This window comes from Triturus cristatus, chromosome 8 (genome assembly GCF_964204655.1).
Source record: "Triturus cristatus chromosome 8, aTriCri1.1, whole genome shotgun sequence".
Classification (NCBI taxonomy): Eukaryota; Metazoa; Chordata; class Amphibia; order Caudata; family Salamandridae; genus Triturus; species Triturus cristatus.
This window is the reverse complement of record NC_140591.1, coordinates 1,180,200,324-1,180,217,409: the sequence shown is the minus strand read 5'-3', so window position 1 is coordinate 1,180,217,409 and position 17,086 is coordinate 1,180,200,324. Positions and strand designations below refer to the sequence as shown.

The following is a 17,086-nucleotide window of genomic DNA, read 5'->3' as shown; positions in this document are numbered from 1 at the left end:
ACTATTCCGAGATATGTGATAGTATCTTCACACCAGGTGAGGGGGTAGTCTGGTGTAAACCGCGTAGTGGCTTCAGTGAGGAGGAGAAGCTGAGATTTCCCCCAGTTTATGTTAACCCCAGAGAGATGACCGAAGAGAATGAGCAGTCTGAGAATGGGGTTGAGGCTGTCCTCCGGGTTGCGGAGGTAGAGCATAAGGTCGTCCGCGTATAGGGTATGGAGAATGTTTTAGCGTCATCCAGTAGCGCCCCGCCACTTCCATATCAAAGTTGAGCTGGTGGAGGAGGGCGAAAAGGGTTCACAAGTTGTGTGTTGTGAAGCGGTGGGTATAAAGCCTGATTGATCTGGCATAACCATATTGGTCAGCAACGGCTGAATTCTAAAGGCTAGTATTTTCACCAGAATTTTGTCATCCATAATAATCAGTGAAAAGGGTCTGAAAGACTTGCAATATTCAGGCTGTTTGTCAGGTTTAAGTAGCGTAATGATTAAAGCTTCGCTGAGGGAAGGGGAAATACCTGTTTATTATATGCTTCTTCATACATAGTATTCAGGTCCGGCGCCAGGAGGTCCGCAAATTCCTTATAGAATTTGCCCATTAAGCCATCAAGGCCTGGTGCTTTCCTATTCGGGGCAAGCGTATTGCTTCCTTTACTTCCTCGCTGCATTAAATATTCATGCTGTCCCAAAGACAGCCACGCCACAGCTACATCCTGTAAGTATTCAGCAATCTCCACTTCAGACTCCGTGTCTCTGGTGGCATGTAGCTGCGTGTAGAAATCTGAGAACGCCATTAAAACGGGCAGTATGTCATAGCAAATCTCTGCCCTGGTGTCTACAATTTTGACAATCTCAGCATGCGCCCATTGAGCCTTCAGTTTATTGGTCAGATTGCACCCCGGACTATATGGACCTCCCTCTCCATATTCTTGTGCCATGTGGTGGCGTGAAAGATGACATATCTCCCACCATGCCATGTCATTGTAGTTCGTCATTTGATCTCTAATTGCAACGAGAATCCTATGGCAATGAGTCACTTCACAATCCTGTTCCAATCTCCACAACATGTTCTCTATGATGTTCAGTTGTTGGTGTATGTCCTTTAGAACACCAGCTTGTGTGCAAATGCAAATCCCCCTTAATGTGACTTTAAATACCTCCCACAATGTATCTCCCCCCCCACGTTTCTTTCGAAATATGCAACGATAGCTGAGTTCACCCTCTCCCGAAACACCTGGTCTAACAACGCAGTATCCGGGAATCTCCAGGTGAACTGTGCAGGTTTTAATGTAGATTTCAATTCCACCAGTTTCACTGGGGCGTGATCTGACAGCATTCTGGGCAACTGACTCACCTCTACAGACCACGCGCTTACCTCCCGGTTTGCCAGCCAGTAGTCCAGCTGGGACCATGAGCCATACACTGAGGAGGTAAATGTACCTGCCCTTACCGTGGGATTCCGCAGTCTTTGTATAGAACTCTGGTGGCCTGTCTACCATGTCTACTATGCCTTTCCACCTTTGCTGATCTATCGTGCTCCAGATCTGTGTATAGAATTCAGGGTCATAAATATTAGGCCCATAAGTGTTCACTAGGGTATACGTCTTGGGGTCTGGGCCATGACAAAAAGTAAAATGCCTATCAAATGATCAATGTGACATGTCAGGTAACATACAGCATCCCAAGATAAAACAGTGGCTATCATCACAGTGGTGGCAATAACTACTAGCAGGAACCTCCCCTTCCCTCGCCCACTTAAGTATCTCAATAATGTTAAAGGCATCTCCATAAATCATGAACATAAAGAACAGAAATATAACCAATTCATAACAAGAGCCAGCATTTGTTGGTGTATCACATTGAATGACCATCTGGGGTGTACCCTCGTAGGAGCGGCTGAGTCCCAGTGTACCTCCAGTGAGGCGGAGGTGGCTAGGAGTTACAGCTGTGTTCCGGCAAGTCATTATCGGCTACATTTGGAATGTAGATTCAGCAACTTATCCAAAAATTGCAGGATCCCCCGTTGAAGGTCGTACCACCGCTAAGCGGCATACACCACATTGCAAACATTCTAGCTGTCTAGGCATGATTACATTCAATGCAGGATCTCTGCCACATCACCGCACCAGGTCCCCTGGGAGTTCAGTCAGCTCTGCAGCATAGCATCCCCTGGGGTGGCTGTAGCAACCCTCACAATTCAACCACAACCAAGTGGCAGTAATAGTCTCCACACTCCTAGTGGCTCAATTATTCTTGTTGTCCACCTCGTTATCTGACTACTCACGTCTCCAGGGGGAAAGTTTTATGTATGTACTCCATCACTGCTTTGGGTGTCATGAAAATTGTCGATGCCAATTGGTGATCTATACGTAGATGGGCCAGATAAAGCTTTGCATAGGGTATCTCTGCCTGCTGGCGCTTCTTTTTGACAGGAAGAAATTCTTTACAGCTAGCCTCCACTGTCGCTCTAAAGTCTGAAAAGATTGCTACACTGTTCCCCTGGTCCACAATCCCTGTAGTTTAGTAGCTTTGCTATGATTGGCTGCCGAGTGGTCCCCGGTGGCGGCCTTGTGATTAGCGATTTTATGCTATTTCGACCACCAGAAAGTGGGAGAAGTTGTCAGAGCCAAAGATGTCAGTTAACATAGTCTCCAAGTATTGTTCCATTTTCCCTGTCGACTCGGAAACACCCATTATGCGTATATTATTACGGTGTGAGTATGCCTCTATGGCTCACTGCTCATGCCCGGCCACTTGGTAGTGCTTCTCTGCTGATTTCCTCTGCAACTCTGAGGAAGCAGTGACCCCCACCATTTTCAGTCACTAGGCTTCAGCGTCCCCAGGCAGCTAGGCGGCTTTCAGTACTGGCGCAGGCACTCAGCTTCGTGTCTTCGAGATGCCAGTGGCCAAGCGCTCTCGCTTTAGCACTACACCCGCAATGCATACAGGTCGCAACGTGTCTCAGTGGCAGATCCTCGGCAGGGGATCTGCCATATTTTCGCCACTGACCACTGTGCTTCACGGAGCGGATTGACCTGGCGGTGTCCTCATTTGGGGCCCTCACTGCTGCTCCTCTCCTGCACAGGCAGCGTCCCAGGTCCTCTCGGCGCTTCACACAACGACAGTGCCACTGGTGTACTGCCAAACATCTAGTTGGACCCCTCAGGCTCTTCTCGTTGCACGGCCGCCGCCACTCCTCGAGTGCAGTCCACAAGGCTCGACCCACAGCAGTCATTTTCGAGCACTGCCTGGGCAGTTTTTTTTGGGCTCGATTTTGGATCACTCTGACTCTCAGCACTCTCCTGCAAAACCGTCCCACAGGATAATTTTGTGCCGGATGGCAAGTATAATTAGAGGACTGTGTTTCCTGGGCAGCACTAAGTTGCGACCATCTTGCTACGAGCTTCCAAATCCATCGTTATTTTGCACACCATGTCACCTCAGATTGGACCCAGCTATATGCAAATCAGTCTTGATCATGCTCCAATCGGAACAGTCCATCCCAAACTGCCAAGCCAGGTCCTCCTTGGACTGGAACACAAGCTTCCATGGGCAAGTTTTGCCTGAGTTATCTAGGTTTCGCCCTAGTTATGGACTCATCAGCCGGGTACAGCTTAGTTCAAGTGGCACAGTGTGCAGAAAATCCCTTTCCAGTCGCTTACCAAGCACCTGTCTCTTCCAATTCCTTCACTTCTGTTGACATTCCAGTGATATTTTTCACATACCCTCTACTCTCCTTACTCTTATCTGGTATAAAAGTGCATCATTGCTGAACTTTCAGCATTTTGCAGACTCTACCCTCTTTTGCAAGTAAAGTGTCCAAAGCAAGCCAGTTCTGTAGAACCAGAAGCAGTGTAGAAGCAGTGCTGGTTGCAGGTTTGTCAACTAAAGTATAAAGCTTTCTAATCGTTAACTCATTCAAAACAAGGCTTATCATGCAGCAGACCAATATGTCAGAAACACTTACTCCTTCTAATGGGTGCTTCAGAAGGAAATCTTAACAGAAGGGAATATTAACCAATTAACTGCTGCGGAGCAACAATGGATGGTCCTAAAACCTGTAAATCTGCTCTCAGTGTCAGAAGTGCAGAACATGTCTTTATGTGTAGAAGGTCTGAGGTTATGGAGAAGGAGTCCAAGACGCGAGGCCGCCTCGCTGGGCCATTCAGAACAGGCAGGGAACTGAGCGCAAAATGAAGCAGAGCAGCTAGAGAGGCAGTCTGGGAGCTTAAAGGACCAGTGTCGGGGGAGAGTTCAGCAGAGAGGAGGATTGAGGTCCCATGCATTAGGCATTGACTGGAGGTGCTGGCTGGTTCGCGAAGGCAGCCAGCTTAGTTGCTGGTGCTTCTTGTGACCTCGGGCACTCCTGTTGTGGACCCAGTTTGTTTCTTTTCTCCTGCTTGTCAGTTTGGCCATAATCTGTTGTTACTTGCCTGTCCTCTCTGCATAAACTACCAAAGTGCTCCCCCTGGTAGAGACTACAAAGACTGGGAAAGGGCACGTCTGGAGTGCTGGGCCCTGGTGATAATCCCTAAAAAGCCCAGGAGGGTCAAGGAAGCTGGAGGCAGGGAGTTTGCTCAGTGCTACATCATTGCTGATTACCATGCCAAAGTGGCAGTTGTGAGCCTATTGGCAGTTGGGTAGCGAAGGTCTATCGGTGTGTCTGGTAGAGGTCTGTCAGAGGTTGGTGGAGTAGTGAGAAGCAGTACGACTGGCTGGGCCTGATATGACCGAGGAGTGGTCAGGTCCTCACATGTGCAGGTGTCTAGCAAGTGACTTAATCTATGGTAATCTGACTGTTAGTAAGTCACTTGAACCACAAGAGGTGCCTCAGAACTAGTCAGATGTAGTGGCTAAGAGAAACATAGCCAGGAGCTGAGGGGGCTCATGATTCACCAAATATTCTGACCTGCACGGAAGACTTGGATTGGTGTATGTTGGCAGAGAAACAGGTGTATGAAGGACGGGGGTATGAAGCTACTGGCAGTGATACAGAAGACACAGAGCTATGAGCCTAAATCCATGACGTGTGACAGAACAGGGGAGCTTGAAGGGTGGGCTGGGATGGGAAGGGGGGATAAGTGGGCTCGAGAGGGGACACCGCAACAAATATTGGCGATGAGGTGTACTTACACAGCTTCCGTCGCCACCAACATTGTCAGAGAATGTTTTTTCTGGTTGAAAACTTAATGAAAATATTGAGAGAGAAAAAAGTTGTCAGATGTGCCCGGGGAAAGAGATCAGTGGATTGCTAAGTTGATGCCCTCCTTGCTCACCAAGTACGACTTGAGCCAGGGAGCCGACTTGGGCGTTGTGTGTGAGAGCGATGGGGGGGCAATGTAAAGTTGGCTGGTGTCTGTATTTGAGACCTAGTTGTCAATGACCAATGACAGAATTGTGTAAAAATTGTGAAAGAATTGTGTGAGTTATATTTAGCGATATTTACAGACAACTAGAGACAGTAGACTCTCGAATATCTTTATATTCTCTGTTGATGGCTCCGCAACTGAGCCCTGTTTGGACTGAACTAACTGTGTTACATTGAAACACTGGAGGCTATGTAATTGCAACCTAGTACATACCTTCAAATATACATTTAGGTATTAATTTATCTGTTTAAACTAAACATATTCATAAACAGACCAGATTAAAAGATGAATTACAAATGGCTGTTTTCATTATACATAGCAGATGTACTAGTAAATCTAAATCCTGATCGTACTTTTCCACAGAAATTAGAAAGGGAGTTCACTCCGGCTATATTATACATCGATTATAATATTCTGTTGGACCACTTGGTCTTCAAAAACACCTGGATGATTTGAAAATAAATATTTCACAAATCAAAATAATGATATTTTCGAGGGCTAGAAAAATAACCTAAAGTGGTGGATCAAATCGGGGAAATTGGAGGTTGTACATGAATATACATATTTGAGTATTGTTTATTCAATATAATCTTAATTGTAATGCACATATGGTTACCCAGAAGCAGAGAGCCAAGGCCATCGCTTGCTCTTTAAAGAAGATGGACCTTACACGGGGCATAAGTCCTTTGAAGCTCTCGGGGAGACCTAAAATGTCAAAATTGTAAATGTATTTCTTTGTGGCTGTGAATTTTTTGTGGAGTCTGATCTATTCCATTTGCAGTCTGTAGAAATGCTTATTTGGAAAGACTGGTTGAGTCTCTCGAAAGGCCCAATTAATAGTGAACTCAGATTGAAGCTGGGACTTATGAATATCATAAAAGGTATTGGCAAATAATTTTCAATTGCAGGGCAAGTATATGGTCGGCACCAGAGGGTACATTTAGGCATTTGCTTAAATATCAGTTACAGTTGAAAGAACCAATCCCTTGGATAAAGAACCTGGGAAACATTGTGGAGGCCTTGAATTGATCCATTGTTTTAATTTTTAATGACTGATTATCTTGTTAGGAGAAGAAAGATATAAGTATGATAAAAAGCTATGCCCTACAATGTGAAATAAACAATTGCAGGAACAGACCTCAGTTGGCACATTTGTTATATACTGACTATAAGTACAAAAGTACTTAAAAGATATAAAAGCAAACAATAGCAAACAATTTATGATGAAACTGACATTTGGCCCAAGTGCCGGCCTTTATTAATTGGAAATGTAACGTCATGATTCATAAAAAGAGTCCTGATCTGAGGTTATTTGTCCATGCTTTAATCAATGTTCTTTGTCTCAACATAACATAACAAAAATGTCTCTCACAATTTATTTGTGAAGCACTACTATAGCTTTTAGCCTTACCAGGAAACCCAACTACCTGATTCCTACATGCTAACATTTTAGAAGAGGAAAGCGGGAGATTTTCCCAAAAATATTTTGGAGAACGTATTTCCCCTACTGATTCCTTTTGGAGCAGTGGCAATTTCAGCCTGGAGACAACCAAATAAAAGTAATGTTTAATGTAACCAAATCGGAAGTCTCCCGCCTGAATCAGGTCTGTTGGCAAGTATGCTGATTATCCAAAGGATCCACATGATGGACCTTGGGAAATACTAAAGATAAATAGCAGGTTACATACCCAATAAGCAAAGTAACATGAAATAAGCATGCTATCCACACACATAATAAACTCCTGGAATACCAGGATCCTTTCCAGCTAGCACCTGATTTGTATTATGCAGAACCTGAAGCTTGCAAGCACACGGACTCTCTCAATGACCCGGATGTTACGAAAGACTAAGGAGAAAACTACAGAAGATACCATAGGTAAGAGGGATGTGGTGGTAGGTTATGTCCTTTGCCACAGAAGCAGGTAAATGTGCACACACAGCAATCCTTAACATCCATATATTGGTGTGCTTATACAACAGCTTAAAGAAGACATTTGAAGAGAAATCCCCCTCCGAAGCATCCTAGATTCTTAGTTCAAAGCTATGTCCATCTTCTACGATAGAGGAAATAGAAGTTGGTTTGGGATGTTGACTTAATAGGACTAGTACCTACAGGGGAACTGAAACCTATCAGCAAAGCAGTCATAAAAACAATACCAACAATCAGCACCACAACTACTATATACTTGTTCTTTGAAAGGATGATAATTGTTTCTCTAAAGTCAAACTTTAAAATGGAATTAGCTGAAAGCAAAATAATGATTACTGTTTGTAATCCAAGGAATCAAGAAATTTTCATTGTGGTAGCTTTATTTACGGCGGTTCTGCGGACACTGCTCCTTGACCATCCGAATCATAGAAAATCGGATCAAATTTACTTTCTGCAAAGTGTGTCCATTCAGGGACTGAGTACCTTTGAATAGGTACCCTTGTTCTTCTTGGTATCCTGACTACTGACTGTTCATCTTCGCTGTCACTTAGTCAGCTCGACTCTGTCTCCTCTGTGACAGTTTATGGGATGTGTTCCAAAGATATTCTCGTTCTCCATCGGCTCATTGGCCACCCTTCTGTTCTGTGGGCAGTACTGGTCATATTTCTTCGTCCTTCTTCTGGATCAGAGTCATCATTCACTTGTACATTGAGTTGATTCACTGTGGCTACTCTGGATTCATTCACCACAGGCTCAGGACTTGCCTCAGTTTGACTTTGAGACATCTCTTGGGTTTGAGGTATTTGCTGACTTTGAGACACCTGGGTGCTCTTTTTGCCCTGCTCCTTCCGGGTGATCAGATGTTTGGCTTTGTGAATCATTGGTTGTTGTCATCACTTCTTCATCATGATGTCTCATTCGCTGAGTGTGGGATGCATGCATCCCGTTAGGTAGTTCACCATACTTAACAACTGTGTTGGTGACTAGTATAACCTGGAAGGGGCCACACCACAGGGTTCCAGGCATGATTTCCTGGCATGCTTCTTCACTGAAGCCCATCCTCCAAACCTGAAGTCATGACACCGCTCCCTGCTCGGGAGGGCAGTTGCAGCTTCAACCTTGTGAGAGACATAACCTCCAGATCAACCAGTCCCTTGCAGTAGTCAAAAAACATATAATCTGAAATATTCACAAGTGTATTTGCAGGCATGGCACGCAACCTCATGGCTCTCCTCCATCATGAAGTGACAATCCTGTTATTCGATCAGGAGTAGTCCGGAGACTCATCAACATCAAGGGCAAGGCATCCGGCCCTTTCAGATATATAGACACACACTTTGACAAGGCGAGATTTCAAAGCCCCATTTATCTGTTCAACAATTTTGGATGCTTCAGGTCGGTAACCACAGTGCAGTCACTATTCTGCTTGCAAGGTTACACACATCATTCTCAGAACCTGATGGTTGAAATGGGTTCCGCAGACTGACTCAAGAGAAACTGTAAATCCGAACCTAGGTATTAATTCTCATTGCACTAGCTTGGCTACAGTGGGGTTGTCATTTCTCCTCGTAGGGTAGGCTTCCACTCAGCAAGAAAAGATACACACCACAACCAGGATGTATTGCAGCCCATTCCACACAGGCATCTTGATGAAATCCAACTACATCCTACTAATGGTAGGTTTCCAGATCTCTTTATGTGACTCAGCAATACTGGTGTCCTCCTCCCTACATTCAACTGCTGGCAGGTAACGCATTGATGACACATTCTCTGCCATCACACTCAAACAGGGGTGAAACCAGTTCTGCCTGAACAATCTCAACATTGCATCCCCCTCTATATGTGTGGGACCATGAAAATATCTGACCATACGTGGCAGTAAACAGTTTGGCAATTCAGGTCTTCCATGAGCAGAAACCAAAATGTCAACTCCCTTCTTCACACAACCTCCTCTGATTCAGCCCTACTGCTCATTCTCTGGTGCGTCCTCCTGCAATCGCCTGACTTCCTCCCATGTATCAGCAAAGGTTGACAGCAAGTTTAAGTTGGTCTCATTTTCACATTCATTTGAATATTCTCAATTGAATGCAAACGACCTGTGAGTGCAATACAGAGCAACTTCCTCAGCATACTAATTTCCAGCAGTGACTTAATAATTTCCACTTCTGTGTGTTGTGAATCTCACAACTGCTATTCTCAGAAGCATTTGCAATGCTTCCAGCAGTCTCATGATATATTTCCTACTCTGAATTGGAGACCTACAATATGTCATAAACCAAACCCTCTTTGTGACCACAACTGTCTGATGTGATGGACGACAGTAAAGTCATACTGACTGTCAGTGTAAATGTTAACTTTCATTTGGTCTCTGGCGAGCTGACCCAGAGCTGTTCAACTCTACCAATATGTAAGTGTTAGTCTACAAATGTACAGATGTATACGTCAAAAGGTCACACTGTGGTGACGAATGATAATTTTGCCTGAATATTATGTTGTTTTTCTTTGATTGTCTTAATGCTCAATAAAAACGTTTAAAAAAAACAAAAAAAAAAACTTTTATTTGGTCTGTGAGACAGCAAGCTCTGGTAAGAGCGACAAACTCAGCCATTTGGGCAGAGGTGAAACCACGTGGCCAAAAGCCTTCCACTACACCTTCTAAGGTACAGACAGCATAAGCAGCTTTTACATTTCCCCATCATCTCTCCAGCATGAGCCAGCCACAAACAATACATAATCAGGCTCTGGAAGGGGTTCATCTGTGATGTCAGGTCTTGGCTTGGTGCACAGCTCAGTCAAATGGACACAGTCGTGCACAATCCCCCCCAACCCTCACCCCCCAACATCCACTTCCATTTCAGGCAATGGCAATAATGTAGCAGGGTTTAAGCTAGAACACCTCTTTAACGTAATGTTATCTGCCGCCAATATGATTTGCTCACACTTGGTTAAGGTGGCTGCTAGTAAGGTGGTGCGTCTTACTGCCCTCAATCTGGCAACCCTGTGGCTACCTGGTCAAGTGTGGCTGAAAACTGGGCTACTGGCCTTTGGGAAGTGCCATGTGTTTGTGCAAGCACTGAGAGAGTGCAACCTTCCTTCTCACTGCAAAACAGAATAAACTCTTTAATGTAATTTGGAATTCCTAGACCAAGGTCATGATAAAGAATTTCTGTCAGCTCTAAGAAGGCTTCCATGCAGTCCTCCTATAGTAGCGGATCAGACACATCCTTGTGTGTCAACATCTGAGATTATTTTTCAGTTGGCTCCCTCATATACTATGCATGCGCTTCTCAAACCTCTGTGTTCTTCCCTCCCTTATCCATGTTACATGCCCCCATCCACCAGCTCTCCCTTCCTCGTCTGTGTTGCTTGCCACTGTCCCACTCTGTGTTGTTGTCCCTGCCCTCTCCCATTGTGTTGTTACTTGACCCCACCCACTCTCCCTCCATATTGTTACTTGACCCCCCCCACCCTTCCTCCCTGTTGTTGCTTGACCCCACCCAACCTCCCTCCCTCCATGTTGTTGCTTGACCCCACCCACCCTACCTCCCTCCATGTTGTTGCTTGACCCTACCCACCCTCCCTCCATGTTGTTGCTTGACACCACCCACCCACCCTCCCTCCATGTTGTTGCTTGCCCCCACCCGCCCTCCCTCCATGTTGTTGCTTAACCCCACCCGCCCTCCCTTCATGTTGTTGCTTGCCCACACCGCCCTCCCTCCATGTTGTTGCCTGCCCCCACCCATGTTCCCTCCAGGTTGTTGCTTGCCCCCACCCGCCTTCCATCCAGGTTGTTGCTTGCCCCCGCCCACCCTCCCTCCAGGTTGTCGCTTGCCCCCGCCCACCCACCCTCCAGGTTGTCGCTTGCCCCCACCCACCCTCCAGGTTGTCGCTTGCCCCCACCGGCCCTCCCTCCAGGTTGTTGCTTGTCAACCAGGTTGTTGCTTGCAATCCAGGTTGTTGCTTGCCCCCACCCACCCTCCCTCCAGGTTGTTGCTTGCCCCCACCCACCCTCCCTCCAGGTTGTTGCTTGCCCTCACCTGCCCTCCCTCCAGGTTGCTTGCCGCCACCCACCCTCCATGTTGTTGCTTGCCACATGTTGTTTGCCCTGACTCACCCTCCCTCAGTACTGCTGCTTGCCCCCACCCACCCACCCTCTCTCTGTGCTACTGCTTGTCCCCCCTCAGGCGTTGCTGCTTGCCCCCACCCACCCTCCCTCAGGCATTGCTGCTTGCCCCCACCCACCCTCCCTCAGGGATTGCTGCTTTCCCCCACCCACCCTCCCTCAGGGATTGCTGCTTTCCCCCACCCACCCTCCCTCAGGCGTTGCTGCTTTCCCCCACCCACCCTCCCTCAGGCGTTGCTGCTTTCCCCCACCCACCCTCCCTCAGGCGTTGCTGCTTGCCCCCACCCACCCTCCCTCAGGCGTTGCTGCTTGCCCCCACCCACCCTCCCTCAGGCGTTGCTGCTTGCCCCCACCCACCCTCCCTCAGGCGTTGCTGCTTGCCCCCACCCACCCTCCCTCAGGCGTTGCTGCTTGCCCCACCCACCCTCCCTCAGGCGTTGCTGCTTGCCACACCCACTCTCCCTCAGGCGTTGCTGCTTGCCACCACCCACCCTCCCTCAGGTGTTGCTGCTTGTCCTCAGAGGCCCTCCCTCAGGTGTTGCTGCTTACCCCCACCTGCCCCCCTCAGATGTTGCTGCTTGCCCCAACCCGCCCTCCCTTCGTGTTGCAGCTTGCCTTCCTTCCGTGTTGCTAATTGCCACCGTCCTCCCGCACTCCCTCCTTCCCTTTCTTCATGTTGCTGCTTGCCAACTGTGTTGCCTCTTGCCCTCACCCTCTCTCCCTCCCTAACTCCCTCTGTGGGGACTCCCATTGACGTTTGTTTGGCTGGTTTCCGTTACGGGTACTAGGCCCAGTCACACAAGAGGGCAGTGTTTTTATTGGGACAAGTGGGGTGTCGCTGGATGGAAGGAATTTAGGTGATTCCTGCTGATTCTAGAATTTTCCATCACAGTAAAGTGCAGAAACTGCATGTATTTAGGCAAAGTTTGAGGTCTGCAGGGCATTGTGGGTAAGAAAAACTTGTGGGATGCACACAAGGCACACCACCCTCTAATTACCTAGGTGTCTAGTTTTCAAAAAGGTCAGTGGTTGGTAGGTTTCAGTGGGTGCCGGCCAAGCACAGCCTCAAATACCGTAGCTACCCCTGTCTCTGATTTTTACATGTAGCGTTTTAGAGTCTTTTGTGTCACAGTGTCTTGGCCCAACCACACAAGTGGGGTACCATTGTTATCGGGACACTTAGGGGAATGCTGGGTGCTACGAAATTTGTGGATCCTCACATCCAGAAGTTTCCTGCAAAGATATGTCAGTAAAATGTGTGTTTTTAGCAAGGTTTGAGGTTTGCAAGGGCTTCTGGGGAGGAAAACATGGGTAGAGCCACGCAAGTCACCCCACCCTGGATTCCCCCGGGCATCTATTTTTCAAACATGTGCAGGTTTGCTTGGTTTCCCTCTGTACTGGCTGAGCGTGGGCCCAAAATCCACAGCTAACGACATTGCAAAAAAAGGGTACATATTCAGTGGAAAAATGTGTTTATGTTGCAATTTGGGCCCTTTCCTGTTGCGGGCACTAGGCCTACCCACACAAGTAAGATACCATTTGTATCGGTAGACATGTTAGGACATAGAATAGTAGAAAATTTGCCATTACCTTGTGCTTTCCAAATGTAAATGAGTGAGTAAAAAAGTTGACTTTTTTTTTTTAATTCCCTCTGAATCATATGCTAGTATGGGTACCCACAAAATCAGAGATGTACAAATAACCACTGTTTCCAAACTCCGTATCTGGTGTACATGTAAGGGATACATAAGTTTCCTTCATTCCCATTTTTTACTCTTTACCTTCTACCATGTGAATTGCTCTGTACTCGGTACACTATGAAAAAGCATTTGTACGGTGCAGCTCAGTTTTGGCTCTGAGTACGTCGGGTTCTTTGACAACCTTCAAACCCTATATATCCTCGGAACCAGAAGGATCTAGTGGATATAATGGTATATTGCTTTTGGAAATTGGCCATCGTGATGAAAAGTTACAGGCGAAAACATTGTCAGAAGAGGCTGCTTTGTCCAACTCATTTTCAACATGAGGTGTCTACACAAATGACCCCTTGCTGAATTCAGAATTGTGTCTACTTTTCAGGAATCTATAGCTTTTTGGGATCACTCATGGGTTTCATGCAGGTTTTCACCACAAACTTGGTAGTATGTTCAAAGCACAACAATTAGGAGAAATGGGCTACCTCTTTGAAAATAGGAAAAAATAGTTTTTTAGACTCCACTTTGCATGTTGCTGAAAGCTGGGAAGGTAGTGTCTTTGGCACAGTAAACCTTTTGTTGATGCCATTTTTAGGAAAGAAACAGACACTTTTTTACAGAGCAGTTTATTCCAATTTTTCACCCAAAAAAACCCCAAGATTTAGCTATATTTTTAAACCACAAAACTTGCTTACCTTTAGAATCCCCCTGATAGTGTGTGTAGGGGTGGGGGGTCGCAAGTTTGGCATGGACACCGTTATATGGAAAAATGTTATGGAGGCCTAAGCACAGACTTCTCCAAATAGCCTAAAAAGGCTCAGCAGTTAAGAGGTTAAAACTGTTGATTTTATGTAGTTTCCTTGGGTGGTATAGCCTGGGCAAATATTTAAATTGCACAATTCTGCACCTGTCATTCGTTTTGTATGAGCATAGAGACACTGCACCATTCGTCCTCAAAGCAGTTGACCGCATCATTTGCCAGTTTTTCATTGAGCTCTTCAGACCTGCGGATCCTTATCCCAATAACAGTACTGTATTGCTTCAGCAACGTACACACTCACCATCTTCATCAAGAAGTGACATTACTGCCTAGAAAACTTTCGGTTGGGCAGGGATTTCTATCAGGAGACTGTAGTGTGCTAACGAAATCCGAAAAGCAGTCATATGTAAAGTGCATTTCAGTCTGCCTTCTTTCTAAAATATTCTAACTCCATGAACACAGGAGTAAGAAAAAAAATTCCACCAGCATTGAAGCCCCATCTTAGTACATGGCTTGTGGAGCGTCTGTTCAGTAGTGACACTAAGATCGGGGGAGTGGCATTTTTGAAATTGGGGACGTGGAAAACCGCATATTCACCAAATAATTTTGAGCTGCTCTGATCGTGTTCCACACTATTTGTATTAAAGTTTTGACTGCAAGTTGTGGAGAAATATGCACGTTTCAAAATAATGACGGGAGTGTTTTAACATACCTTCCTGGATCAATAGGCCGGGAACTGCTTTAGTGGCTTGGCTTGCTTGCTGTTCTTCTCATTCTGCGACTGTTTGCGACCCCCATGATGTTGGTAAAATAGCGCCAGTCACTGCAGTGATGGTAACTTATTACAAACACAATTTAAAAAATGTGTATGTGAAATCCGGGATGTCGTATAGTCAATATTACTGTGCGTACGGATCTTTTCCAAACCGAGTCAAGGCAAGCAGCATGTGCACATTTTTGTGTTATAGTCCTGCTCGTCATAAGTGTATTTAGTACTGCCATTGGTGATGGCAGTGAGGTTTGTGCAATCTGTGATATATGGCTTATTTGTTGTGTACCATTTTTCCGCTTCTCAGACCCCACCTCCCCAAAAAATTAGGGAGGGTAGAGATGACATTTACATTGCTTAGTGCTTTATTTTTTTATTTCACAGTTTTGTTTGATTGAAGCCAACTTTAAGACTGGTTATACACTATTTAAAAAAATGAAGATGATATGATGCACTTAATTGGCGAACCACTAAACAAACTGAACCATTGTTGTTTTTCACAGGCCCTGTTGTTGCATTGGAGTTTAATGGAGATGGTGCAGTTGAAGGATGTCAGAGCATTGTTAACGAAGTATTTAGTGGGACCAAGGTGAGCCATTTTCTGTGCTAATGTGTTTGTAAGTAAAGGTTCTGTATATGTTGGAATACACTACACAAATTCTGGTGCAAGTACTTTATTTTTTAAAATGGTCACTTGAAATGGACTCATCCCCCTTACCTTCATCCAAGCATATTGGATCCCTGACCAGTAAGGAGGAGCACCTTTACAGGCATATTGCAGTCTCACATGTTCTAGGTGCCACGTTGCACACGCCCTTCCACTTCCAGATTAAAAGACCTTCTCTACGTAGGGTTGAGGTGCTTTTGAAGCACATGTTTTGGGGATGGAGGGAGGTTCTTGCACTGTACATAACACTATTTTACACGGATTCTGACAGCTATGAGGAATAGGACTATTATGTTTCACAGTATTATGACTACAACTGGTACAGATAGTTACAGGATGTCAAGGGTCTTGACACTTTGCCTGATATTGGCCTTGTGTCTTTCTCACGCCCTGCTACAGCGGAAAGTGCTTTTATCGTTGTTGTGATGTGTGGGACAGCTGAAGTACTAGATTTAAAACTGCCAACCATGGAAGTTAAAACTGATGTACTAACTGAAGTATTGCAGCCTGGTTAGGCTCCCACCGACCCACTGTTACTTGTCAACGAGGCAGTTATTTGACACCCTTTTGGGCACTTGGGCCAACTCCTGTTTGGGATTCAAGCTTCAAACAGCATGGTTGACCCAAACTATTTCCCTACCACTCATCCCATTTGTGAGTCCAAACAAATTGAGACTTTTGCAAAATGATGTTCTCCTCCATGAGCCTTGTTTTTAAACTGGTCAATGCCAGCTGTCTCCTTGGCCATTATACCCATACTCTTTGGGATCCCATGGCTCAGGTTTTAGCAGATGTTCCAGACGACCTTCAGGCGTCTCTCACGCATGCTATTCAGGATGGCCTTGATGCAATAAATTTGTAATATGTTCAGGACTAGGCACGACTGATTGCTTAGGACATGCCATGGGCACCAGTGCGGCTATCAATTACCACGCCAGGATGAGATCCACAGATTACTCCAGGGATGTCCAGGCATCTTTAACAGACATGCCTTTCAACAGGTCCTACCTTTTTGGGGTTAAAGGCAACTCAGCCTTGGAGTGCTTGAAAGAGAGCAGAGCTTCAAAACGTTCATTGGGTCTCTCTGCTCCCACGAGGCAATTCCACCAGCAATTTTGACCTCTTCAGTGCTTCGGTTGAGGTTTTCCCATCCGTCAACACCAGACTCCTTCTCCACCCAACCAGGTCTTTCATCACTTTTGTTGCCAAGGCTACAGTTCCCAGAGACATCGAGGGTAGCAAGGGCAACATGCATCTCAGTCCCCCGCAACTCTAGCGGCCACAACTGCAAAACTACATTAGTGTGTCCTTGCTGGCACACAGACACCCTGTTGGAGGCAGGATCCGATATATCTCCTCCAAGGGTGGCAGGCCATCACAACTGACATACCCCTGCCAAGTAACCCTCATTGAGGGCTAGAGTAACACATTCTGGGTGTTTCTCAATATTGCTGCAACATTTCAAATTTCTCATGCAAATCAGATGAGCATATATTCGTTTTTTTTAAAACATGTTTTTCGGTGTCTTAACCTTTTCTCCTGGCCCTGCTGGCACAGACCGCCAATCAGCAGAAAGTTTCCGACCACGTAAGCCTGATAGCCCAGCCCATGCGAGCTCCTCATAATCTTAATTGACTGCCTACCCACGGCATTGACTCTAATTGGTGGGTTATAGCTGGGCCTTCCTCATGCTTGCGTCCATCTCACTGTAGGTGTGCACGTGGGTCATGTGACAGTGGCCTAGGGAGGCCAGGACTTCTGTGAGCACCGTAAGC

General features: G+C 46.0%; 1 protein-coding gene across 1 annotated transcript in view; it reads left to right on the top strand.

Annotated features, from left to right (window-relative positions):
- RP2 (RP2 activator of ARL3 GTPase) overlaps positions 1-17,086 on the top strand; it is a 349,303-nt gene that overhangs the window by 307,001 nt on the left and 25,216 nt on the right. Inside the window, exon 4 of the mRNA XM_085622855.1 lies at positions 15,148-15,233. Coding sequence (XP_085478981.1) covers positions 15,148-15,233 — 86 coding nt within the window. The remainder of the gene's footprint in view (positions 1-15,147; positions 15,234-17,086) is intronic.